This window comes from Mauremys mutica, chromosome 17 (genome assembly GCF_020497125.1).
Source record: "Mauremys mutica isolate MM-2020 ecotype Southern chromosome 17, ASM2049712v1, whole genome shotgun sequence".
In the NCBI taxonomy this organism is placed as follows: Eukaryota; Metazoa; Chordata; order Testudines; family Geoemydidae; genus Mauremys; species Mauremys mutica.
The window spans coordinates 17,309,963-17,335,514 of record NC_059088.1 but is presented as its reverse complement, the minus strand read 5'-3'; the positions used below and the strand labels follow the sequence as shown (position 1 = coordinate 17,335,514).

Below are 25,552 nucleotides of genomic sequence, written 5' to 3'. Positions count from 1 at the left end.
GGGCCTGTGGTTCTGCCTGGACCATCCCGCCCTCCTTTGTGCCCTGCCCAAGGGGCCAGTAAACATGGCCCTGTCCCGAGCGCCTGAGCCCAGGGGTTTATTCCTGTGCTGAGGTAGCAACAGCCTCTTAAATGTTTTATGAAACAATGCTAGAGTAGAAATAAGAAGAGCAGCCACCATCTGGGTAAAGCCCCACCAGAAAAAGCCAAGACAAACTAGGGGAGGGATAGCATTGAGCATTGGCCTGCTAAACCCACGCTTGCAAGTTCAATCCCTGAGGGGGCCATTTAAGGAACTGGGGTAAAAATCTGTCTGGGGACTAGTCCTGCTTTGAGCAGCAGGTTGGACTAGATACCTCCTGAGGTCCCTTCCAACCCTAATCTTCTATGATAGAAAACACAGCTCAATGTTACAAATAAAAGACTGACTCAGCACACATTTTTTTCCTTTTTTTTTTTAATGCATGGAGTGGATGGAGCAAGCTCCTATTCCATCTCCCTGTTCCAAAAATCCATTTAATACTTAAAAAAATTATTAACTTTAATATTTACACAAGGGAGGTACTGCACAGCTGCGGTCAGGCTTGGGTTATGAGGGATTACAAGTATCAGTTACAAGGTATTTACATATCACACAACCAGCATAGATCCCGATTAGGATGCAGAAGTTTTTTAAGCATCAAGAGATCTTAGCCTTCAGACCAAAAAGAAATATCTTTGTTTTGCAACACTGCAGTACGCCTCCCCTCTTGTTCCCATTGCTTTTCACCAGGAGCTGCTTTGATAACTTCGTAGCTAAGTGGCAATCACTGCCCTGAAGTGACTTAAGTGCAGTCCCTCAAAGCACGGACTCTCCATGCCGGATTCTGCTCACGCAGAGAATTCTCTCCGCCCACCTGGTTGCTTCGGTTCAGCTGGCTGGTCTCTGTTGCAGCCAGACACTGTTGATCTGCATAACCCCACCCACTGACATGTGACATCTTTCTGTTGTGTATTTGGTTGTCATGGTTTTTGTTCCTATGGCAACTGAGTTAGATTATTAGGGGATAGCCCAGCCGGTTTCAGCTGGTTGGGTGAGCTCTGTGTCTGTAAATAAAATGGTAGTTTTGTTAGCTGTCTGGCCTCAAGCGATTTCTTCCTAAACCGGCTGCCCCCAAGGATATAACAAGTGGCGACGAGGGTGGGAGTCCGGTGCTGCTCCAGTAACAGAAGGAAGCAGAAGTCAAGGTAAAGAACAAACAAACAAAAAAGCTGCTTCTTTGCACTGACTGTGAAAGTGAAACTAAAAATCATGGCTACTCTGACCAGGCCACTGGAACCTTTTGATGAGAATATAGAGCAGTGTCATGTGTATACTGAGCGTTTTGAGCTTTTTGTTATTGCAAATGACATTACAGAAGCGAAGAAGGTGCCAATATTCTTAAGTGTTGTAGGGGCTAAAACCTACTTCCTGCTACGCAGCTTACTACACCCTGTTAAGCCAGCGACTAAATCTTACAGTGACATTATGGAAATCCTGGGGTCCCATTTTTCCCCCAAACCACTGGTAATTGCTGAAAGATATAGGTTCCACAAAAGAGACCAAAAGGAAGATGAAACAGTTGTACAATTTGTAGCAATTTTAAAAAAGCTAGCAGAACACTGTGAATTTAAGGAGATGTTAAATGATGCCCGGCGTGACAGGTTAGTGTGCGGCCTCTACAGTGAAGCTATACGGAAGCGCCTACTGACAGAGGCTCAGCTTACATTACAGAAGGCTGTTGATATTGCTGTCTCCATGGAAATGGCTACAAGGGAGGGTGCCCCTTGCAGACCCTGGGAAGGGTCCTCAGGCTGGGGAGGCGTCCCCCTGTCCGTCTGGAGCCATGGAGGGGATCTCACCTTGTGCGTCAGTCCCCGGGGAACCCTGGCGCTGCTGCAGGCTGGCCAGCACCCGGTTCTTGTAGCCCAGCTGGGCACGCAGGGCCAGCAGCTCCTTCTTCAGCTCAGCCATGTGGGGCAGGAGGTGCTCCGGGGCCTGGGGCAGAGCCAGACAGAGACAAGGGTGAGAGGAGACAGGGCCTTCCCCCCCCCCAACAGAGGCTCTAGGGAGGTTTAATGCAGAATAAATTAGGGGGGTGCGCCTGCCCCACCCCCTCCTCCAGGACCCCGCATCTTCCCTCAGAAGAGAGGGTCTCACTCCCGCCCTGTGGGGAGACATCCCTGCTCCCTGCCCCATTGCTCCACCAAGTGTGCGTCTCACCTTGTAGAGAGGGAAGCCGGACGCCTGGCACACAGTGAGGAAGGCCCGGTGCTGGGCGAGCGCCGTCCGGTCCAGCCTATGGATGGAGAGCTCGTGGGCCGGGACCTGCTGGGACCTGGAGGTGGGGGACGACCGGGTCGGGGACACCAAGGATCAGCCCCTGAACTCCCCACCCTCAGGCACCCCCTATCTCACCAGACACCCCCCACCCCGCTCCCCAGTAAGGGCTGGTGGGACCCTCTCGTCAAAGCCGCCTGCCAGGGTAGTACAGCATTGGTACCCCCGGGACAGCAGGTACCAGTGTTCCCAGAGTATTAATACCCAGAGAGTATCAATGCTCCTCTCACTGCAATAGGCTACCGATGCTCCTAGAGCATTATCAGCCCAGAAAGTATTAATCCTCCCACCACAGATGTTGCGTACCAATGCTCTCAGAGCATTACCACCCTTGAGGGAGTATTCATGCTCCCACCAGAGTATTAAAGCCCCTGCCCCATTCTCAGGGTATTAGCTCTCCTCCCAGAGAACACTGGGTTTTCACTGGTATTCCCCAGCACCAACGCTCCTGCTCATCTCGATGCCACAACTGCAGCATTAATACCACTGCCCAAGTACTGATGCTCCTCGCAGAGGACCAGCGCCCCCAGCATGGGGCAGAGGAGCAGAGTATCAGTACTGCTGGGCGGGCACCTACCCCCTCCAACCTGCAGATCTCAGGGCGGGTCTGAGCCCCGTTTCAGTGCGGCACAGGCCAGGGGACGGGGGAGAAGATCCCAGGAATCCTGCATACCCCAAGTCCAGTAGTGGGGGGGGGCGGGGGCACAGCCCTCCATCCAAGGTACTCCCCCCTAAGGCCAGGGGCTCCCCCCATAAGGGGATCCAGCCCCTGGGGCACCCCAGAGAGGACAGTCAGCCCCAGGGCCCTGCTGGCTGTGGGGGAGAGGGCCCGCAGGGGGGGACGGGGCAGATCAGACAGAGCGGGGGGGGGACTCACCCCAGGAGGCTGCGGCGCAGGAGGCAGGGGAGGGCGATGGCCCCCAGCTGCCGGAACTCGCACTCCACCCCCCCGTGCAGCCACTGCGACTCCAGCGTCACGTCCTGCTCCGGGCCCAGCAGCTTCCTCTGCACGAAGGCCTGGACCTGAGAGACAGTGAGGGGAGACCATGCTGGTGCCCCTCAGTCCCAGACCTGGGCCCCACTCCCCCAGCCCTGCCAGTACCCTTCGATCCCACCCCACAGCCCCCTGCCGTCCCCACTCAGTCCCAACCAGCAGCTCCCTGCCATCCAAACTCTGGGCCCCACTCCTCCAGCCCCACCAGTGCCTCATAGTCCTGCCCCAGCCCTGGGCCTCACTCCCCTGCCCCACCAGTGCACCTCAGTCCCAGGGGCGGCTCTACCTTTTTGGCCGCCCCAAGCAGTCATGCGCGGGAGGCGCGCCGGAGCAGCGGACCTCCCGCGGGCATGACTGCAGAGGGTCCGCTGGTCGCGCGGCTCGGCTGGACCTCCCGCAGCTGCGGACGGTTTGCAGGTCCGGCGGCTCCGCTTGAGCAGTCATGCCTGCGGGAGGTCCAGCCGAGCCGCGGGACCAGCGAACCGTCCACAGTCATGCCTGCGGGAGGTCCACTGGAGCCGCGGGACGAGGGCCCCCTCCGCAGTCATGCCTGCGGCAGGTCCGGTCGTCCCGGGGCTCCGGTGGACCTCCCGCAGGCATGACTGCGGCAGGTCCGCCGGCCCAGCCTGCCGCCCCCCCGGGAAAGGGCCGCCCCACGCGCGTGCTTGCCGCGCTGGGGTCTGGAGCCGGCCCTGCTCAGTCCTGCCCCAGCCCCATCAGTGCCCTGGGCCTCACTCCCCCAGCCCCGCCAGTGCCCCTCAGTCTCGCCCCACAGCCTCCTTGTATTCCGGCCCTGGACTCCCCCATCCTCTGCCACCCCATGGTGGGGAAGGGGGAGGGGGTGTCTCACCTCGGCCTGGTCCTTGCGGAGCTGGGATTTGATGTAGGAGGTGCCTTTGATCAGTGCCCGGACGTGCTGCTGCTTTTCACGCTGGGTGGATTGGAGGGGGGGGGGGGGAAATGTGTCAGTCCTGGGGCTGCTTCGAGACAGTGTCCCTGTTCCCCCCGGGCCAGCAAGGCACCCCTATATTCAGCCCTGCAATCCCTCCCTTTCCCCCCAGAAGGCACCCCCACCCTCCCTTGCCCCACCATCCCCACACCCCTATATTTCCCCCAACATGCACCCCCTCTACTTCCTTCCCCCCAGGCCAGCCAGGTACCCTGTGGATCCCCCTCCAGGAACCCCCCAGCCACGGGCCCTCTCATCCTCCTGTGTGCCCTGTTGTCCCCGCAGCCCCCAGGCAGGTCCCATGTCCAGAGGTTACCCTGCTCTGACCCCCCCCCCCCACACACACACACCCGCACTCACCACCAGGTGCCGGAAGTCCAGGATGCGCTGCCGCTTGCTCTGCAAGGCCTGCAGCTTGACATGGCGGGCACTCGCCTCCCGTTCCAGCTCCCGGCAGCCCATCCCACAGCCCCGCCAGCCGTACAGCCCGCAGCTCCAGCTCCAGCACGGGCCGAGCAGGACAGGCTGGCTCAGCAGGGGGCGTGCTCTGTATGTCGGGGGGTGGGGGGGCAACCACACAGGCAGGGAATCTTCCCAGCAGGGGACGTTCTCCCAGGGGTGGGTGGTCACTGACTGTGCAGGAGGGACCCTGGGTGGTGGGGATGTCTCCCCAGCAGGGGGTGCTCACCACAGGGCCCCAACAGCGCAGGGGGACCCCACGGGACAAGGAAGTCTCCCCAGCAGGGGACGTTCTCCCAGGGGTGGGTGGTCACCAACTGTGCAGGGGTGAGGCCGGGAGCGGGGAGTCTCCCAGGCCTGGGGCAGCTACCTGGCGAGGATGGCGCGCTCCGAGCCGTCCGGCAGCAGCCGGTGCATCTCCTGCACGAGGGAGGCCAGCCGTGCTGTGCCGCTCCCAGGCCTGTAGGGGGAGCTGCTGCACCCACAGCTCCTCACACCTGCTCCAGCCTTCCTGCAGCCAGGGGGAGGGAGCAGGTAAGGAGGGGCCAGGGGACACTCCCCCCCCCCCCCTATATCCCAGATGCAGATATGGCCCTGAAGTCCCGCTACAGTCCCCGGAACACCCAGCCCCCAGACAGGGCCCCCTCCCTCCCCTGCTATATCCCAGCCCCGGAACCCCCAGCCCCCAGACGGGGCCCCCTCCCTCCCCTGCTATATCCCAGCCCCGGAACCCCCAGCCCCCAGACAGGGCCCCCTCCCTCCCCTGCTATATCCCAGCCCCGGAACCCCCAGCCCCCAGACGGGGCCCCCTCCCTCCCCTGCTATATCCCAGCCCCCGGAACACCCAGATGTGCCCCCCCCGGCTATATCCTAGCTGCTGCGACTGCCCAGACCACAGATGTGGCCCTGCCTGTCCCTCCGCATGCCCCCACTCACCTGTATGAGGCCCCGGACTGAGGCCAGGGCTGCTGGCGGCCCCGCCAGGTCTTCCAGGCGGGAGCTCTTGTAGCGGAACCTGCAGGGCAGAGGTACAAGCCCCAGCACTGGTGCCATGGGTCACTGCAGCACCACTGGGGTGACAGCCCCCCAGAGCCCTGACTCTGCCCCCTGCAGTACAAGCTGCCACCACCAGGGGGCCAAAGCCCCACAGCACCCCCTCTCCCAAGCTCTGACTTTGCCCCCCCCCCCAGTACAGGCCACTACCACTGGGAGGGGCAATGGCTCCGTACAGCACCGTGCACCCACACTGCCACTCCCTTAGCGGTACCCACTTGAGGGCCTCCACGTCACGGGGAATGTCAATGCGGCTGGTGAGCTCTTGCATCTGCAGGGTGTTCTCCAGGGCTAGGTGCTCCAGGGCTGCCAGGACGTGGTTGGGAGGGTGGGAACCCACGATGTCCTGCGTGGGCAGAGAGGTGGGATGAGCCACAGCGGGGCAGGGACACGGTACCCTCCATCAGGGCTGGCTCCAATACCCCAGTGCGGTGCTAGGGGGCGCTGTGCTGTAGGGAGCAGGGCGGTGGGGGTTCCCCCCTAGCAGTCAGGGCTGCCCCAATGCCCAGCACTAAGGGGCGCCAGGCTGCCCCTCCCAGAGGTGGCTGAACCTTAGCACCAGGTGAGCTGTCACAGTACAGTGTTATGTGCAGCTGTTCCCAGCTCAGAGGTGGCTGCATCTCTGCACCATGCGAGTCGTCCCCAGGGTCCCTACCCCATTGCCCCTTCCTCCCCCCGTTACCTCCACCGTGCTCAGCCAGTGCTGGTAGGATGCGTCCAGCAGCTCCTCGCTTGTCCCGCTGCTGAGAGACACATGGGGCGGGGTTAGAAACAGAGTGGGGGTCGGGGTGGGGGAGAGGGGAGCGCAGGGGAGCTCGCAGGGTCTTACGGGAGGGTCCCAGACGTGCTGTGCTCGAAGAGCGACTTCAGGAAGTGGAAGCGCAGCTGGCAGGCCGTCCGCACATCCCGCTGCGGAGAGACGAACAGACACGTTGACAGGTTACCGGGGTGGGGAGGAGATGACAGCCCTCAAGAAAGCTGCAGATCTCCAGGAATTACTGGTGGAATCACCAGGATCTACCGGATCCTCCCTCCTTATTGGGATCCAGGCACCAGGCTCAGTGAGATCCCTCAGGATCCCAGGACCTGATTGCCAATGGCGCAGACTCCCCCCGGGTCCCGGCACCAGGCTCAGTCCGATTCCCTCCTCCTCCCCAATCAAACCCCATCACCAGATCCCATGGTGAGATCACCAGAGCCCCATGCTGGCATTCACAGGGCTCAGATCACCGGGTACCCCTTGTCACTAGATCCTGCCTTAGGATCTCCAGATCCCCCCAAAAGATCCAAGGACTGGGATCCCCAGATCACCATCCCCAACTAGCACAGGGGAGCAGGATTCCCAAATTCCTCTCCCCCTGCCTAGGATCTACTCACTGTCCCCTCCCCAACTCACCAATACTTCAGGCTCCACGCCGAGGTCAGGCACCTTCCCTCCTACCGTCAGCTCCACCTTGGCCTTTCTGCAGAGACCAGAGGAGGCCGTGAAAATGGGGTGGGGGAGGGGGGGAAGCACAGTTCAGGACATCCCCCCACCCCAGTGGGACCCTGCCATGGAGCAAAGGATCCTGAGAGATGCTACCCAGGATGGGCAGTCCCCTATCCCTAATGCCACTCGCCATGGGACCCCCTCCCAAGGAGCAAAGCATTCTGGGAGTTACTACCCAGCAGAGATGTCCACTGGGTAGTGCTTCGAGAGAAAAGGATTCTGGGGGATGCGACCAGGACAGTGGGGACCCCACACTAAGGACGGACCCCCCCCCACCTGCTGATGTCCTGCAGCTGCTCCAGCCGCCCCCTCAGCTGTGTTATGCTGTCCTGCAGCTGCTGGCGCTCCTTGGCTGCACAGGCCGCATAGGCCTTGAGCAGCAGGGAGCGGCGCTGGGCATCACGGATCTGCTCCTGGGCCGCCTCCAGGGAGACCTCTGCAGGGTGGGAGGAGAAAGAGTGTCAGGGAAACCCCACCCCAAGCCCCAGATGCTAACCGCTAGGCCCCACTCCCCTCCCAGAGCTGGGGATAGAACCCAGGAGTCCTGGCTCCCAGCCTCTCCCCATCCCCTGCCCCGCTCCCAGAGTAGGAGACAGAACCCAGGAATCCTGAGGTGATGGGTGTGAATCCCACAGGCGATTGTCTCGGGAGGGAGCATGGGGGGGGGGGGGAAATCAGCAGCCCCATGGGCCACGGGAGCCTTGCGGCTGGGGAAGAGACCATGTGGGGAGATGCTGCCCCCAAGGAGGGCAGGGCAGGGGAACAATCCTGCCCCCCACGAAGAAGTGGGGGGAAAATCGATCTGGGCTGCAGGGGGACAATCCCACTGTGTGTTGGGGGAGAACAGATGGGAGGACTGAGGTGGATTTTGTGCCCTCCACCCCCAGAGTGATGGGCTGGGGTAGAGCGCTAGGGGCACAGATTATGCTGCCCCCCCAGATCCTTGGGGCTCCCCCCTTACCATCAGCCATGACCTCGCGCTGGGCCGTCTCCATCTGCAGGTCTAACTGCTGCAGCTCTCCACGCAGGCGGGCCACGCCCTGGGCCAGCTGCTGGCGCCGCTCCTGCTCCGGTTCTGACCCACTGGGCCTTCCCTTTAGGGAGGGGAAGACACCGATTGGGGGTGGGGCTTCTCCTGGACAGCCCTGCCCCTGAGTGTGCCCCCTGCATCCACCCACTGCTAGAGACCCAGGCATCTTGCTCATCCATAGGGTGACCAGATGTCCCGATTTTATAGGGACAGTCCCGATTTTTGGGTCTTTTTCTTCTATAGGCTCCTATTACCCCCCACCTCCGTCCCGATTTTTCACACTTGCTGTCTGGTCACCCTACTCATCCATGGCAGGGCTCCTCACCCCACAGCACCCCAATCCCCCACCCCACTGATCCCACCCCCATTTCCCAGATCCACAGCTCAGCAACAAAGCACCCCACTGTCCCCCACCCCATAGTACCTCTCTGCATCCCAATCCCACCCCAACTCACTTTCCACCCTATCCCACCCCGCAGCACCACCTGATCCTCACCTTGCCCCACAACCCCATCCTCTACCCTGACCCACTCTATCCCACCCCACAGCACTCCGATCCCCTTCCCCGCCCCTCCAAATCCAGATTACCATCCCCTACCCACCACACGGCACAGCATGCCACCCACAACACCTATCCCATCCCACTGACATCCCTCACCCACACCTGCCCCATGCCCCATTCAACCAGCAGTCTCCATCGGCCCCCTCACCTCTGCCTCCTCCAGATGCTGGTACCTGAGGCAAGGCCTGAGTAAAGGAGGCTGAACACGAAGAACGACAGAGGCCTGGACGGATGGACGGACAGACAGACCTCAGGGAGAGGTCGGAGCCACCAGGCTGGGGGGATGCCAGCCAAGGGTCAACAAGGAAATTAAACCTTCTCCCCCAGGGGCTTGATCTAGGGGGCAGGGATGGGGTGGGACACTGGGCTGGATGAACCCCTTGGTGAGAAAGTTGCCCATAGTAACAAGTCCCCAGGGCGGAGGGGGACGAGGAAAGGATACCACAGCAAGTTCCCTCGGATCTTCTTCACATTCCTGTGAGGAAAGAGAGAGGGGTGAATCTACTGCAGAAACAGCAATGGCTCTGGGTGGGGTATGGGGTCCAGTGGTTAGAGCAGGGGGAACCAGGAGCCAGGACTCCTGGGTTCTGCCCCTGGCTCTAGGAGGAGACCTGAAAAGCAGAAGGCCCCATGTCCCATTCCCTGGCTCCCTGAGCCAGCTAGGCCCCCGCTCTGGGGCCGGTTGGGAGCCAGCGGCCCGTGGAGGGGGAAAGGCCCCACGCCCCATTCCTCTCACCTCTGGTGGTGCACGTGCCGGGTGACGTATCTCCAGATCTCCGCACACTGGCCTGAGCACATCCTGGGGATACAGAGCGACAGCGTCAGCCTGCGGGGACGTGACTGGAAACCTCTACAAGGAGCATGGGAAGCCCTCGGTTCCGGGTTGTATATCCCCCCCGCCAACCCTGCCCCTTTTCCTCCCCCCCCCCGGCCTGGCTCATCCAGGTAACCTCACAGGGCTCAGGGGGGAACATCTCCGGGGGAGAGCGAAGTGGGGGGGGGCGGCGGCTCTGGCCCCCCAGCGGGGACATAATGACTGGGGACAGGTGGGGGCCATGGGACGGGGGGGCTGGCAGGGAACCCACGCGGAAGAGGGGTCCCAAGTGGGGGTATGATAGGCGCGGGGGCGGAGGGGTCCCAGGAGGGAGGAGGACCGGGGCGCAGGAAGCGAGGAGAGGGAGGCCGCCCCCCGGAGCGGGGACCCCGAGGGGCAGGGGCGGAGCAGGGTGGCCGGGGCAGGGAGCCCGGGGCAGGGAGCCCGGGGAGCACAAGGAGGGAAACGGGCACCCGGGGAACAGGACACGGCGGGGCGGGAGCCGGGGGGATCCCGCGCTGGGGGTCCGAGGCTCTCACCGGCGGAAGGCCCCGTCGGGGGGCACCTTCGCGGGGGGCAGCCCCATCTTCTGGGCCGCCCAGAGCTTCAGCTCCAGCGCGGAGCCGCCCCGCTCCATGCCGGGACCCGAACAGCCGGGCGCGCCAGCCGCTGCCGCAAAGCCCCACGGGAGCTGCAGGGCCTGCCGGGAGCTGTAGTCCGGGGGGCGGGGCCCGTAGTTCTGTGGGGGCGGGGCTCACCGGGAGCTGTAGTCCGGGGGGCGGGGCCTGCTGGGAGCTGCAATTTGCATTTCCCCCCGTTCACGTGGATCACACCGTAGGCCCGTGGCCCCCTATGCAATTTGTAACAATGCCACTTGGAGGCAGAGCTAAGGTGCAGCTCATGTGCCCTGGAGACTGAATTTCCCCTGGGGTCTTTGCTGAGCCATTCTGTACCCCAGGGGTTGTCAAACTGGGGTTGTGAGGTTATTACATGGGGGGGTCACAAGTTGTCAGCCTCCACCCCCAGCCCCGCTTCACCTCCAGCCTTTATAATAGTATTAAACATAAAAAAGTGACTTTAATGGCTAAGGGGGTGTCAGAGTCTACCCTCACTTGAAACTGGGGGGTTTCAAAGTGAGGACCCGCATGTCTTCCCCCACCCCAAAATCCTAGGGTAGGTCCCCTTTGCTGCCACCACCTCGGTCAATTACGTGGGCCGGGACACCCCTGTTTCCCCCCTGTCTCCCTTCAAAGACACTCCCTGGGAACACAGATCAACTCACAGAGGAGGAACCTTCCCCCTCCCCTCTCTTCCCTCTCTCCAGCCTGCTCCGGAGAGAGAGATACCTTGATTCAAACTCCTTGAATCTCACACACACAGGGAAGCAGCCCACTTCCCCCCTCCCTCTCTCCTAGCCACTCTGGAGAGATATACACTGATTCAACTCTGTGAATCACCGAGAGAGAATGTCTTAGCCCCTCCCCCTATATCCACAGTGGAAGGGATTTAATCAAATCTTTATAGAAAGAATTTATTAAAAGAAAAACAAAAAAATACAGAATCTCTATGAGTCCAAGCTGGACAGTCATAGGGTATAACCTTGCTAAGTTCTGGAGAGAATCCCCTCTCCTTCTCAGTACAACCAGTACAAGCAGAATTAAGAATAATCAATAACAAACACACAGAATTGCAAGCATAGGATTATTAGGTGAGGACACCAAGTATCTTTCTAATACTCACTATCTTGACTAGAAGAATTTAGTTCAGAAAGGTGGAATTTGTAGAGACTTGATTAAATCGTCTAGACTCTTGTAACTCCAGACGGCTAAAGACAATACACACACACAGAGGGAAAAAATTCCCTCCCAGGAATTTCAAATTCTCTTCCCTGATTGGTCCTCAGGTCAGGTGCCTACCAGGTACTATTTTTAACCCTTTACTAACTATTCATGACAGGGGGGTTGCACTCAAAGGCTTGCTGTGTAAAAGGGGTCACCAATGCAAATGTTTGAGAACTACTGCAGTACCCCATGCTCATGGCCTCCCTGCTAATGCCCACCTCCCCTCTAGGGGGCAGAGGAGAGCTCAGTCCCCATGGCCTGTTCAGCCAGCCATGGTGTCAATTTTGTGCTTCAGACACGTTTGCTAGGAACAGGTCTGAGATGCTTACAGCTCATTCCATCCAGCCGCCTATCAGGGAAAAGCCCCTCCCCTCTCCCTTGATCTAACCATTAGACCCCACACCCTTCTCCAAGCCAGGCATAGAACCCAGGAGTCCTGACTCCCAGTCCCCCTGCTCTAACCCACTGGACCCTCACTCATTCCAAAGCCAGAGATAGAACAAAAAAGTCCTCACTGCCAGTCCCCCTGCTCTAACCACAAGACCCAACTCCCCTCCCAGAGCGAGGGAGAGAACCCAGAAGTCCTGGTTTCCAGTTCCCTGCTCTAACCTGCAGACCACGCTGTGACGTTCCCCTCTGGTGTTATCTGGACTGGTGATCTGCTAAGTCACTTCAATCCTTGACTCTGGGAGCCAGCCTTACCCAGCTGTGCTGTGAGAACCCCACTCCTGGGCTGTTCACGTACAGCCTCTGGCATGTCAGCTGCTCCTTGGCTTGTGCAACCGAATGCCAATATCTCCAGTCCCAGACACAACCCTAGGAACCTCCATCTTGCAGTGTCCAGTTATGCCCGCTGGACACAGCAAACTTATATGATTTCGTCAATTTAACAAAGAAACAGATATGTACCAGGCTTGTTATCCCAAGGGGAGTTTCTGACATGCTTCAAACCAAATGCACTGCTTCAGGTAGAGAAAAAAACCAGATGTATTAACTATAAGGATAGATTTTAAGTGATTATAAGTCAAAACATAATAAGTCAGATTTGGTCAAATGAAATGAAAGCAAACTGCATTCTAAGCTGATCTTAACACTTTCAGTGCCCTTACAAACGTAGATGCTTCTCCCCACAGGCTGGCTGGTTGCCCTTCACCCAGGCTCTCCCCTTTGATCCGCACTTCAGTCGCTTGGTGTGGTGTCTGTAGATGGAGGTGGAAGAGAGGAAGAGCCTGGCAAACGTCTCTCCCTTTTCTCATGTTTTCTTCCCTCTTGGCTTTGCCCCCCCCCCTTCAGAGTCAGGTGAGCATTACCTCATCGCAGTCCTAAACTGGCCAAAGTCAGGGGGTGACTCACTCGAGAGCCCATCAGCTCCTTTTGTTGCTGCCTAGGCCAGTGTCCTTTGTTCCTGTGAGGCTGGGCTGGGTTTGTCCCATACCTGCCCTGATGAGGTGTGAACTGCCCCTCTGCTCTTGGAGAGTTTTTTCCTGGGCTTATTTTAAGTCATGAGGATACCACCTATAACTTTACTATAACATTACTGTAATAACAATGCTCAGTGCATCATGAGCCTTCCAAAGACACCCGACATGACAAACTTTGCACTGGATACCACACAATCATTTTACAAGGATGAACATGGGGGTGTTGGATGTTCCCCCGAGGTACAGAGCGTCACACCCGCTCCCCTCCCAGAGCTGGATAAAGAACCCAGGAGGCCCGCTTTTGCCACTAGTCTTTGTGCAGCAGGACTTCAGGAAATCAGGGAGGGGTCAGAGAAGAGCAATAGGAACTATCAGAAGGCTGGAAAACCTGCCTGAGAGCCAAGGACTGAAGGAGCTTGATCTAGTGAGTTTCTCCCAGAGATGGAGACAAGCAGATTAGATCCCAGTCTGTGAGTACCTCCCTGGGGAGGAGCTTTCAGGGAGCAGAGGACTTATCAACCCAACAGACAGGGAAAGAGCGAGAGCTGATGGCTGGGGGATGAAGCCAGACAAATCAAGACTGGGAATAAGGGGCAGATTTTCCCCAGGGAGGGAACTAACCCTGGGAATCACTGCCCCAGGGACAGGGCAGAGTCTCCAGCCCTCTGAGTCTTTCTATGGAGATCAGACATCCGTAAAAGCACTGCTGTAGCTTGACCATCAGATCTGGGTTGGAGTCCGGGATCCCCGGGGGGAGGTCTCCAGGCTGGGCAGACTGCGTGGGCACAATGATCCCTTCTGGCGTTAAGATGGGCAGATCAATGAACATACTGTAAGTGGCTGGGCTAGGAGCTCCTGAGTCCTTCCCAGCGAGGCAAGAAGCTGCGATGCTGAATAAAGCTAAACACTGTGAGGTCATTATTACAATTTACCACATGTGTCACAGTCACATCTAATGGCCCAGCTGGGATCAGGGCCCCACTGTACCAGGCACTGCCCAGACGCAATGAGAGACAGTCCCTGCCCCAGCTGGGATCAGGGTACCGTTGTTCCAGGTGCTGCTCAGACACAGCGAGAGACAGTCCCTGCCCCAGCTGGGATCAGGGTACCGCTGTTCCAGGTGCTGCTCAGACACAGCGGGAGACAGTCCCTGCCCCAGCTGGGATCAGGGTACCGCTGTTCCAGGTGCTGCTCAGACACAGCGGGAGACAGTCCCTGCCCCAGCTGGGATCAGGGTACCGTTGTTCCAGGTGCTGCTCAGACACAGTGGGAGACAGTCCCTGCCCCAGCTGGGATCAGGGTACCGTTGTTCCAGGTGCTGCTCAGACACAGCGGGAGACAGTCCCTGCCCCAGCTGGGATCAGGGTACCGTTGTTCCAGGTGCTGCTCAGACACAGCGGGAGACTGCCCCAAAGCATTTGCAGTCTAAAAAAAGAAAAGTAAGATTTTTATCCTCATTGTACAGATGGGGAAACTGAGGCATGGAGCGCTGCAGTGGCTTGCTCCTGGTCACATGGGGCCCTATGGCAGCATTGTGTAGCCCATAGAGCTAGCTTTAGCATTTATTTTATGGGATGGTAATGCAAGCAACCCACAGGCCTATCTCTTGTAAATTGCTGGCTGCAGCAGTTAGCATAAGGCTTGGGGCCTATGAACTTTGGCACAGATAAATGGCCCAACAGTGACCCCTAAGTTTTAGAGACCTGAGAACAGAGTGTTTAAGGGGGAGCTTTGTCCACAACGACACCAGGAATGTGAGCTAACACCAGCTTCGGGATATGTTTGGATGGGACCATCGGCAGACGTCTTACCACAAGAGAACCATGGCAACAAACTGACGTCTTTGATCATAAGTTGAGGCATTAGTAGACCAGCTTATAGGTAGGGTTGCCAGGCGTCCGGTTTTCAGCTGGAACGTCCGGTCAAAAATGGATCCTGGCAGAAGAGTGTGATTGGCTCCTGGTTGCGCAATCTGCTAAAAAAAACCTTTGAAAGGCTGCTTGCTGCGTCATTTTTTCCTTTTGTTTTCAAGCCTCGGAGCCCCCTGCCCTCGGCAAACCCTCCCTTGTCCAGCAGCAGTCACCCAAGCTGATGGTTTTGTAAAACCACTTTATTATCCAATAAGAAGAAACTAAACGAAGGCAATTCCCTGTCGAAAACTGTGTTAAAGCTGAGAAAGGGGCTGGAACTGAAAGAAAACAGCAGTGGGGTTGGTAACAACACCCAGCCCGTGTCTAGAGCTTTCTGGCCAGAGATCTCCAAGTGCTACACACAGGAGGACAGGATCATTACCCCTCTATACAGGAGGGCAGGACCATTACCCCTCTTGCACAGACAGGGAAACTGAGGCACGGAGCAGGGCTGTGAGTTGCCCATGGGCAGGCAGACCCCCAGATCGCCTCCCTCCCAGTTCTGTTCTCTATCTGCTAGGCTGACCTGCCTCCCAAACAGGGCCGGCTCCAGACCCCAGCGCGCCAAGCGCGCGCGTGGGGCGGCATTTTCCCCAGAGGGCAGCAGGCGGGTCCAGCGGACCTTCCGCAGTCATGCCTGCAGGAGGTCCACCGGAGCCGCGGGACAGCGGACCTCCTGCAGGCATGACTGCGGAGGGTGCGCTGGTCCCGCGGCTCGGGTGGACCTCCCGCAGACATGCCTGCGGATGCTCCACCGGAGCCGCCGGACCAGCGAACCCTCCGCAGCTGCGGGAGGACCGCTGGTCCCCCGGCTCCGGTGCACCTCCCGCACGCCTGACTGCTTGGGGCGGCCAAATTGCTAGAGCCGCCCCTGCTCCCAAAAGCCAACACAGCCTGGAAAATCAAAGCTACAATTAAACTGCCCAGAAACGCCCAGTTCCCATGGCACAAGTGGGGCCTGGCCTGCCCTGGGCTTGGCTCTGCTGCGAGGTGGAAGAAGGGAGTCAGGACGCCTGGCTTCTTGTGGGTTTCCCCAGCTCATGGAGGAGGGTGAATGCTGCTTGGGGCGTGAGCGGTGGACTCTTATCGAGCTCCAGGTTGCAGCAGCGCGGAAGGGACTGTGGACAGCAGGGATCTCAGCCGTGCTCAGTTACAATAGTCCTTGGGGCTGTTACAATAGTTGCCGTCGTCTGAGGGGCAGGGAATCTCCCTGGCACATGGGATTTCCTGCCGAAGACACAGGAAGAGAGACAGATTGTGTGAAAGAGGGGACACTCCCCCAGCAGGAGACCTGTGTGTGATGACTGCCTGTACCTGCAGTAATGGGAGTGGGATCCAGGACACCTGGGTTCTCTCCCTGGCTCTGGGAGGAGAGTGAGGTCTAATGGTTAAGGGGGGGGGGCTGGGATCCAGACTCTTGTATTCTATCCCCAGCTCTGGGAGGAGAGTGGGGTCTAGTGGTTAGAGCAGGGGGGGCAGGTCTGGGAGCCCGGACTCCTGGGTTTCATGCTCATCTTTACCGCCCTGCAGAGCTGTGAATTGCAGTTACCTAATGCACTAACGACGAGCATCCCCAACTGTATTTGGGGAAAGATCTCCCAGCCTCCTGTGCCAGAGCAGGATCTGGCTATTGGATGTGAAGGAAAATCTCCTCTGAGCCATTATCTGGATGGGGTCTATGACGCATACTCAGGGAGTGCTGATTCCGTCCAGCTGGGGGCAGAGCTTCACCCTGCTAGTGGGGAGGGCACAGGCTGCAGCTGCATACTCAACTCCAGGCAGTATGTGGGGGCAGCAGGGACCCAAGGGCTAACAGACCCCCTCTCACAGACCTCATAGTGTGAGTCTCTCTATGGGGAGCTGGAGTCCTCTCTGCTGCCCCCTGGGGAAGGAGACACAATTATCCCCTTTCACTGTTTATTTTACTTCTTTAAACATTTTCCCACAAACTGATCGTTTCCTCCTTCTGGTAACCCCCTCCCCCACCCAAAGCAGGCTGCTTCTGCCAACCCTCACACACACACTGCAGGGCTCAGCCCCTCCAGCAGGGGGTGGCAGGGACACACACAGAGTGCAGGGCTCAGCCCTTCGAGCAGGGGGTGGAGTGACACACACACTCACAGTGCAGGGCTCAGCCCCTCCAGCAGGGGGCGGCAGAGACACACACACAGTGCAGGGCTCAGCCCCTCCAGCAGGGGGCGGCAGGGACACACCCACACAGTGCAGGGCTCAGCCCCTCCAGCAGGGGGCGGCAGGGACACACCCACACAGTGCAGGGCTCAGCCCCTCCAGCAGGGGGCGGCAGAGACACACACACAGTGCAGGGCTCAGCCCCTCCAGCAGGGGCGGCAGGGACACACCCACACAGTGCAGGGCTCAGCCCCTCCAGCAGGGGGCGGCAGGGACACACACACACACACACACACAGAGCAGTGGGTTGATTTTCTTCACACTCTAGGTTTTCCATGCTGCAGCCAGAGCCCCCCTTTTCCTGCCCCTCCCCCAGTTCCCACCCAGGGGGGTCCCTTACCTTGCAGACTCTCCCTCCCCCCAGTTCTTTCCGCTGGAGGATTCTCCTGGCCAGACAATAAACCCTGAGGTTGCTCAGGCAGAAGAGCAGCAGGACCCCTGCTCTGAAGCCTGCCATGGGGCCAGGGCTCAGCTGCTACCAGTCACTGCGGTCGGGGGGGGGGATAGAGAATAGGGTCATTAGCTCCAGTGTCATGCAGGGTGCAGTGGGGCAGGCACAGGGTAAATGGGAAGATAGGAGCTGATGGAGGGGGCATCATAGTCCTAGGGATAGTGAAGGCAAGTCTCAGTGGAGGGGGCAGGAACAGGGGCGGCTGTAGGATTTGAGCTGCCCCAGGCAGAGCGGCACGCCGCGGGGGACACTCTGGCAGTCGCCGGTCCCAGCGGCTCCGGTGGACCTCCCGCAGACGTGCTGGAGCCGCGGGACCAGCGGACCCTCCGCAGGCATGCCTGCGGGTGGTCCACCAGAGCCGCCTGCCGCCCTCCCATGGGACACCGCCCCAAGCGCGCACTTGGCGTGCTGGGGTCTGGAGCTGGCTCTGAGCAGGAAGGAAGCTGGGTTTTTAACCAGGAGAATTTTCCTCCCGAGAGTTTATTGGACATTGGAGTTTCTTCCAGGTTCATAAAACCTACAATCTCCTCATATTACAATAGCATCTAGAAGCCTCCGCTGAGATCAGGGCCCCATTGTGCTGGGCACTGCCCAGACACAGAGACAGTCCCTGTCCCTGCTGAGATCACAGACTCAGAGCGAGAGACAGACCCTGCCCCAAGTGAAACTAGAGCCCCCTTGTGCTGGCAGCTGCATGGGCCAATGGAAGAAAAAACGTGAATGATCACAAAAATGTGTGTGTTTCTGTTTCGCTGGGTACAAAATGGAGCCCTTTTTCCCAAAAAAAGTTTTGGGAATTTGGCATTTGAAACTTTTGAATCTACCCTTTTGAATCTGACTTTGAGCAAACGTTTCCTCCAAATTTTCATCCATTGTTTTATCTGCATTTTGATCGAATATGGTTCTGTTCAGCCATCATAATTATCTGTTTCCGAAAAACCTAAACCATTTTGTTTACCACCCCACACCATTTTCTGTTTAAAAGATTATTTAACTTTAATTTTAACTGATTATAATTTTCAACAATTGCCCCATGGGCAGCAGGTATCATAGGATGGGAAAGGCTGTGTCTCCCTAGCCAGGCATGACCCCACCCACGCTCAACCCCCAGGCACTCTCCTCCTGCTTCCAGTTCCCTTCCCACTCTTCTGTTGCTGAGAGGCTGGGGCAGGCAGGCTGGGATTGCTGCTTGCGAGGCCTGGGCCAGGTCTGGGGGTGCTGAGGCTGGGGCCATGCCACGCCACCTGGGGTTGGGGGTGCTCCAGGACTGGGAGCGCACGGGGGGGGGGGCAGTGGCTGCAGGGGGCAGGCAGGGACACACCCACACACCAGGGCTTTGGACTCTGGTGGGGAAGGGGGGGCGGGGCCTCGGGCAGAGAAGTAGGGGCAAGGGGCTAACCTCCCCCAATGGCTTGTTCACCCGCCACCCATGAGTTGCCCCTTAAAAAACACTGTAGGTCAAAGCTGAGATGAAAATGTTAATGAAAAGTCTGGCAAAGAGCTAATTTTGAGGGGAGCAAACCAGACATTTTTTCACAATGATTAAAAAATATTAAATTTCAGCCAAATCTACATTATTTGAACAGGTGTTTTTTGGCCTGATGTCAGGTTGACTTGCAATGTCATTTGGCCACTTGGTGGCTCTGTGTGCTGGACAGGGATACTGGAGCCTGGTCAACAAAGTGGACCCAGCTGGAGCATGAGCTGGGAGCTTCTTTAATTGAGGTTGGTCTTGGAGAAGGATGATGCTGGGGTGGCAGGGTGGGGGTTCAACCATGGTGCATGGGGGGCTCTAAGCCATTTCCTGGCTATGTAATGCATAACGTGGAGTCAAATGCACCCAGTACTTACACACAACAGTGATGGTGAGTGGCAGGGAGGTGAATTTCCCTGGGGTGCTGTGCACCTCACACTGATACTCTTCCCCATCAGCCACCCGGACATGCAGGAAAGCCAGCTCTGGCTGTGCCCACCCCAGCTGCTCACCATCCTCTGCCATAGACACTGGTGTCCAGCCGGCACATCAGGGACAGGTGTTCTCCCATGCTGCAATAAGGGCCTGAGGTGGCCACCACATGCACCACGGGGGGTGGGGGGGGTGGGGAGGGGCTTGCGGAGGAAGCGGAATGAGATATTAGCTAACAGTGCCCCTGCAGGATGGCAGCTGGGGGCTTAGGCGCAGCATGGCATAGGGCAGAGGGGCTCCATGGCTCTGTCCCCAATGCTATAGCCCCCTCCCACTTGTGAACCTGGTTCCACCCCCATGGCTGTGGCCCTGCCCCCAACTGGAACGTCAGTGACAGAAGGGACCCCCAATCTGTGCTCTCCTGCTCTGCCTCCATGGCTGTGGCCCCACCCCCAACTGGAATGTAGGTGAGAGAAGGCCCCCTCCCATCTGTGCTCCTTGACCCCACCCCCAGGGCTGTGGCCCTGCCCCCAATTGGAATGTCAGTGACAGAGGGGCCCCTCCCATCTGTGCTCCTTGGCCCCCGCCCCCAGAGCTGTGGCCCTGCACTGGTACTTGCTATTCACCAAGGATGGCCACATAGGTCGTGGGGGATATGGCCAGGTAGCTGCGCCCAGTGCCAGAGACCCACTCTATGCAGGTGTAATTGCCCCCGTGAGACAAGGTTGCCCCCTGCTCTATCTGGACAGAGGAGCTCCCGGGCAGGTCCTTGTAGTTGTGATGTGAACCCAGAAGTAGAACTGGTCCAGCGACCCGCTGTTCCCACGCATCTCAGTGTCAACAAGTCACCCTCCCTGATCAGGCCCGGGCTGTCTGCGTCCACCAGGACCTTCAGGCGGGGGGCTGAAAAAAGGCCATTGGAGATGGGTCAGAAGCAGTGCCCCATTGAGAGGAAGGCCCTGTGCCCCATTCCCTGCCCCCCTGAGCCAGCCAGTCCCTCACCCTGGGGCCAGATGGGAGCTGGAGCTGGCTAGAGGGGAAAGACCCCATGTCCCATTCCCCACCCACTGTGCCAGCCAGAGCCCTGCCCTAGGATTAGAGCCAGTGCCTGCTAGAGGGGTGTGACGTTATTGACTTGAACTGTAATCGTATAGATCATTGTTGCAACCAAGGTCCTATAGTGGCCCCAAATCTTGTACAAAGGAGATCAAGTGAGATGTCTACAAAAAGGTAATAATTTGCTGATTATGCTTATGCTGTATCATTGTTGTAGTTGAAATTATGAATATTGGCTATGTACTTGTAGCTCAATGTGTTTGATCCTAAGTAGCATTAGTGAAGCATTTGGTCAGCTTCTTGAGAAAGGAATTTGCAGATTAAGTGCCCAATCAAGAAACACTTAACTGACAATGGCCCTTGGGAGACTCCAAACACTTAACTTACAATGGACCTTGGGAGACTCCAATCCACAACTGAGAAGTCTTCCTGGGGAACGTTCAAGGTAGCTTGTGAGCAATGGCTGCTGCCTGCAAACTGAGTCATGCATGGACGTGTGACTCCAAACTCCATCTTGCTGCTTTGATTTTCCACAGTAAGAACAAAGGGGTATCCTTCCATATAGCAGGGAATATAAAAGGCCCACAGAGTTGGCACTTTTCTCCCGCTTGCCTCCTTACCGGAATATCGTACGCTGATCGGGATGTGGAACAAAGGGTTAAATATCGAGACAGTCCTGATTTTATCAGGACATCTGGTCACCCTACACATATCTATCCATCCCCATCCACCCCCCATTATCCGTCCCCATTCACCCCCACTGCCTATCTATCCCTCCCCACCCACCCCCCATTATCCATCCCCATCCACTGCCTATCTATCCCTCCCCACCCTCCCCCAGTGCCTATCTATCCATCCCAATCAGGGGCGGCTCTAGGCACCAGCAAAACAAGCTGGTGCCTAGGGCGGCAAAATGTAGGGGGCGTTCCCTGCCGCCGGGGGGGGGGGGCGGCAGGCTGGGCCGGCGGACCTGCCGCAGTCATGCCTGCGGGAGGTCCACCGGAGCCCCGGGAGGACCGGACCTGCCGCAGGCATGACTGCGGAGGGGGCGCTCGTCCCGCGGCTCGGCTGGACCTCCCGCAGGCATGACTGCGGACGGTTCGCTGGTCCCGCAGCTCGGCTGGACCTCCCGCAGGCACGGGACGGTTCGCTGGTCCCGCGGCTCGGCTGGACCTCCCGCAGGCATGACTGCGGCAGCTCAACCGGAGCCGCCGGACCAGCGAACCGCCCGCAGCTGCGGGAGGTCCAGCCGAGCCGCGCGACCAGCGGACCCTCCGCAGTCATGCCCGCGGGAGGTCCGCTGCTCCCGCGGCTCCGGGGCGCCTCCCGCGCATGACTGCTTGGGGCGGCCAAAAACGTAGAGCCGCCCCTGATCCCAATCCACCCTCACCATCTATCTCTCCATCCACATCCACTCCCATTATCCATCCCCATCCACACCCCATTATCCATCCCCATCCACTCCCATCACCTAGCTCTCCATCCGCATCCACACCCATTATCCATCCCCATCCACTGCCTACGTCTACATCCCCATCCACCCCCATCGCATATCTCTCCATCCCCATCCACACCCATTATCCATCCCCATCAACCCCCCCCCCATCTATCCATCCGCACCCACTGCCCACTATCTCTCCCCACACATCCCCCACTATCTAGCCATCTATCGAGTGGGCGTCTTCCCTAGGCGGGTGACCTGCTCTGAGTCACACAGGTGCCGTGTTTATGCTCCTACAACTAATGACTCTTCACTTCCCCTTGTGTGTCGGGGACTAAAATTATCGCTGCTATAAAAGCCCGGCGGGGCAGGGTGGAGCCGCTTTGGGTCTGTGAGCTCGCAGCACTGCAGTCTGTCTCTAGTAGCACAGCTGTTAATAGAACCCAGGCGATCTGCTCCCAGCCCCTCCCGCTGTTCTGGCCCACCAGACCCCCCTGCTGCTAGGGCTGGGGATAGAACCCGGCAGTCCTGGCTCCCCCCCGCATGGCTCTCGCCCACTAGCTCCCCCTTCCCTCCCGGAGCTGGAGGCAGTGGACAGACAGACACAAAGCCTCTGCCTGGGGCCGGGAGAGGGGCGTGGAGTGGGGGAAATACCCCAATGATTTGTCTGTCGCAGATTCACCAGTGATGTGGTGAGTCACTATTGATGACTCAGTACCTGGGGACCCTGCCCCATCCACGACTCTGCCCCACTGATTCCCCCGCGCGCCCGCCCTCACCCGACGGGCAACAGCTTCATTGCCGCTGCGAGGAGCATTTCCACCTGCCACCACAGGGTGGTGCTGCTCTGCAAACCTGGGACCTTGGGAGGGCTCGATAGCTAGATAGGGTGTATGGGGATGGATAGATAAGTGCCCCATAGAAATAGCCTGTTAATTAGAACAGACAGTGGAGAGGGACATGGTCACATAAGGAGGCTCTATCCTTACTCCTGGGTTCTCACCCCAGCTCTTGGAGGGGAGTGGGATCTAGTGGTTAGAGCAGGTAGTGGCGCCAGCAATCGGGCAAAGGAAGGATGTGGGGACAGGAATGAAAGACTCCCCTCCTCAGAAGCCAAGACAACTCACGATACAGGGAAGAGCTGGCACCCCCTAGAGGAGAAAGGCCCGTTCCCTGGGGCTGGATGGGAGCCAGCGCCCCCTAGAGGGGAGAGGTCCCCAGGGTCATTCCCAGCCCCCTCCCCTTTAAATTGCTCTTCTCTTACTACTCACTAGTTGCCATGGGAACGAGCTGCGTCGCACCTGGAGGCGGTCTCTGATTGGCTGTCCAGGCCGGTAGCCTCATAGGGAACCTGTGGTTACAAGTGGGTGTCGTGTATTTAAAGCGCCCCCCCACCCCCGAGAGGCCGCCAAGCAGCAGCGCCTGGGCGCTGGACCGTGGCTTGGGGAACACCCCAGGGCTGGGGGAATCTCCCGCCCCCGCTGTGACATATTGAGCCCCCAGAGCAGTGCGCCCGTCCGGTGTCACTTCTGCAAACGTGGTCATTGGGAACTCTGATGTCATGCCTGGGGAACCCCTCCTCCCAGAGCTGGGGGGGAGAACCCAGGAGTCCTGGCTCCCAGCCCCTCCCCCTTCTAACCACTAGACCCCACTCCCCTCCCAGGACAGGGCATAGAACCCAGAAGCCCTAGCCCCCTCCTGCTGTAACCACTGGAGCCCCACAGAGTCAGGAAGAGAACCTAGGAGTCCTGATACCCATCCACTGTGCTCTAAGCGCTAGACCCTACTCCCCTCCCAGAGCTGGGGAGAGAACCCAGGAGTCCTGGCTCCCAGCCCCCCTGCGCTAAACCACTAGCGCCCCCCCCCCCCGCGCCCCAGAACCCAGGAGTCCGGGCTCTCAGTGATCGGGGACAATCAGAAAGCTATTTCGTTTTAGCCCCGCCCTGCTGAGGGGGTGGGGAAAATGTCACTAGCTAGCCTCAGAAAGCAGGTGTTTCCACTTCAAGGGGCGGAGCAGTGCTTGCCCCCTATAAGCCGGGACACACGGCAGCTGGGCTTATTGGGGCAGTGAGCTCGCGGGGAACGGCGGCTGGGGGGTATGCGCTCTCAGAAAGGTGAGTGGGGTGCACTGGCCCTTTAAAAGAGGGGTGTGGCTGCTTTAGGGAGACACATTGTTGCTTCTTTGCTCCCTTTATAAGGGGCTGAATAAAAGCAGGGTGCTGTGCCTTTAAGGAGGGTGTCTATATGGGACCAGTCCGTATACAGATTTGCTTAGCTGTCCCATGAGGTATACAGCTATTATAGACCTGGCTGTATTGGCCTAGTATCTCTGTGCCTGAAATGCAGCTATCCTAGAGTGGGCTGTATTGTGCGGGGGATGCTGTATTGGACCGGTATCACTGTGTCTGGGCTGTAGCTATCATTAACTGGGTTGTATTGTGTAGAGGGGCTGTGTATGGACCAATATCGCTGTGCTTGGGACATTGCTATCATAGACTGGAATGTATTGTGCAGGAAGGGCTCTATATTGGACCGTATTGCTGGGCCTGAGACATAGCTATCATAGACAGGTGTAGGGGCCTTCTATATTGGAATAGTCCCTATACAGACCAGGATATCTGACACCTGAGTTACAGCCGTATAGACTAGTCTGCATGGAGTGGGGGACGGGAAACCTATATTAGACTGGTCTCAGCGCTGAAACAGGGCTATAATACGTGGGATGGGAGGAGTTCCCAGGGCTGTGTGGTCTCTATATACTGGTGCTGTAATAAGAACTGGCTATGGACCAGTTGTTACTGGCAGCTGGTGCCCGGAGTGCAGTGATATACACAACTGGGGGGTTGGGGGGTTAGGTGGTTAAGGGCTGCCTGGACCGCCTGGGTTCTGTCCCCACCTCTGGGAGGGGAGTGGGGGCTAGTGGGTGGAGGGATAAAGGGATCTCCTCTGGGGCACGGAGGGGGGTGTGTGTCTGGGCTATCCCCTCCCCCTGCGGGCCTGACGGTCCCAGGGCACTGGTGCGTGGAGCGGAATCCCCGAGCAGTAGCCCTGCGTCACCGGGAAACCCCTGCTAGCGCGGAGCCCTGACGATAAGGAGGAAACAGCCTCTCCAGCGGGCAGCCAATGACAGGCCTCGAGCCCGAGGAGGAGTGGAGGGTCTGGGGAACCCTCAGCCCTTCCCAGACCCTGCTGAGGGTCTCCCGGAGCAGAGGAGGACGGACCGTCCCTGCGCTAACCCTGGTTTTGGTAGAGGAAACCTGTCCCAGGAACCTTGACTCTCAGCCCCGCTCTAACCACTCCCCCTCCCAGTCCTGGTCCAGAGTCGGGGATAGGACCCAGGAGTCCTGACTCCCCCCGCGTTACCCTCCCACACCCGTTTCCAGGACACACTGTCTCATTGCCCAGTGGGTCGGTGTCATCGGGGTGCGAATGTCTCAAATTCAGTCTCGGTTTGAATGTGGGGGCGAGGGAAGCGGAAATGAAATCCACGGGGGGGAGGCGAGCTAGGACGGTGCTGGGGGGGCATTCTGGGAGGCTGGGCTGAGGTGGGGGAGGACAGGACTGTCCAAGGATTGGATGAGAAGTGGGGAGAGGGCAGGGAAAGGGGGCACATGGTCAGGGCAGCTAC

The 25,552-nt window shown here is 58.5% G+C and overlaps 2 protein-coding genes across 2 annotated transcripts; both read right to left on the bottom strand.

Moving 5' to 3' along the window:
- Positions 1-1,676: 1,676 nt before the first annotated feature.
- LOC123351844 lies at positions 1,677-4,881 on the bottom strand. Its single transcript, XM_044991516.1, has 5 exons — positions 4,662-4,881; positions 4,203-4,283; positions 3,236-3,381; positions 2,242-2,356; positions 1,677-2,016 (listed from the first exon to the last, which is right to left on the bottom strand). Exons 1-5 carry the CDS (start codon positions 4,761-4,763, stop codon positions 1,828-1,830), a joined length of 633 nt encoding a protein of 210 aa, XP_044847451.1. The 5' UTR covers positions 4,764-4,881; the 3' UTR covers positions 1,677-1,827.
- An 82-nt stretch (positions 4,882-4,963) lies between these two features.
- LOC123351843 (HAUS augmin-like complex subunit 5) lies at positions 4,964-10,347 on the bottom strand. The gene is made up of 12 exons (XM_044991515.1): positions 10,248-10,347; positions 9,631-9,693; positions 9,337-9,369; positions 9,043-9,067; positions 8,264-8,396; positions 7,579-7,738; positions 7,210-7,276; positions 6,643-6,722; positions 6,496-6,556; positions 6,032-6,159; positions 5,697-5,775; positions 4,964-5,271 (listed from the first exon to the last, which is right to left on the bottom strand). The coding sequence occupies exons 1-12, from the start codon at positions 10,343-10,345 to the stop codon at positions 5,071-5,073; spliced, it is 1,128 nt and encodes a 375-aa protein (XP_044847450.1). The 5' UTR covers positions 10,346-10,347; the 3' UTR covers positions 4,964-5,070.
- Between the last annotated feature and the right edge of the window lie 15,205 nt (positions 10,348-25,552).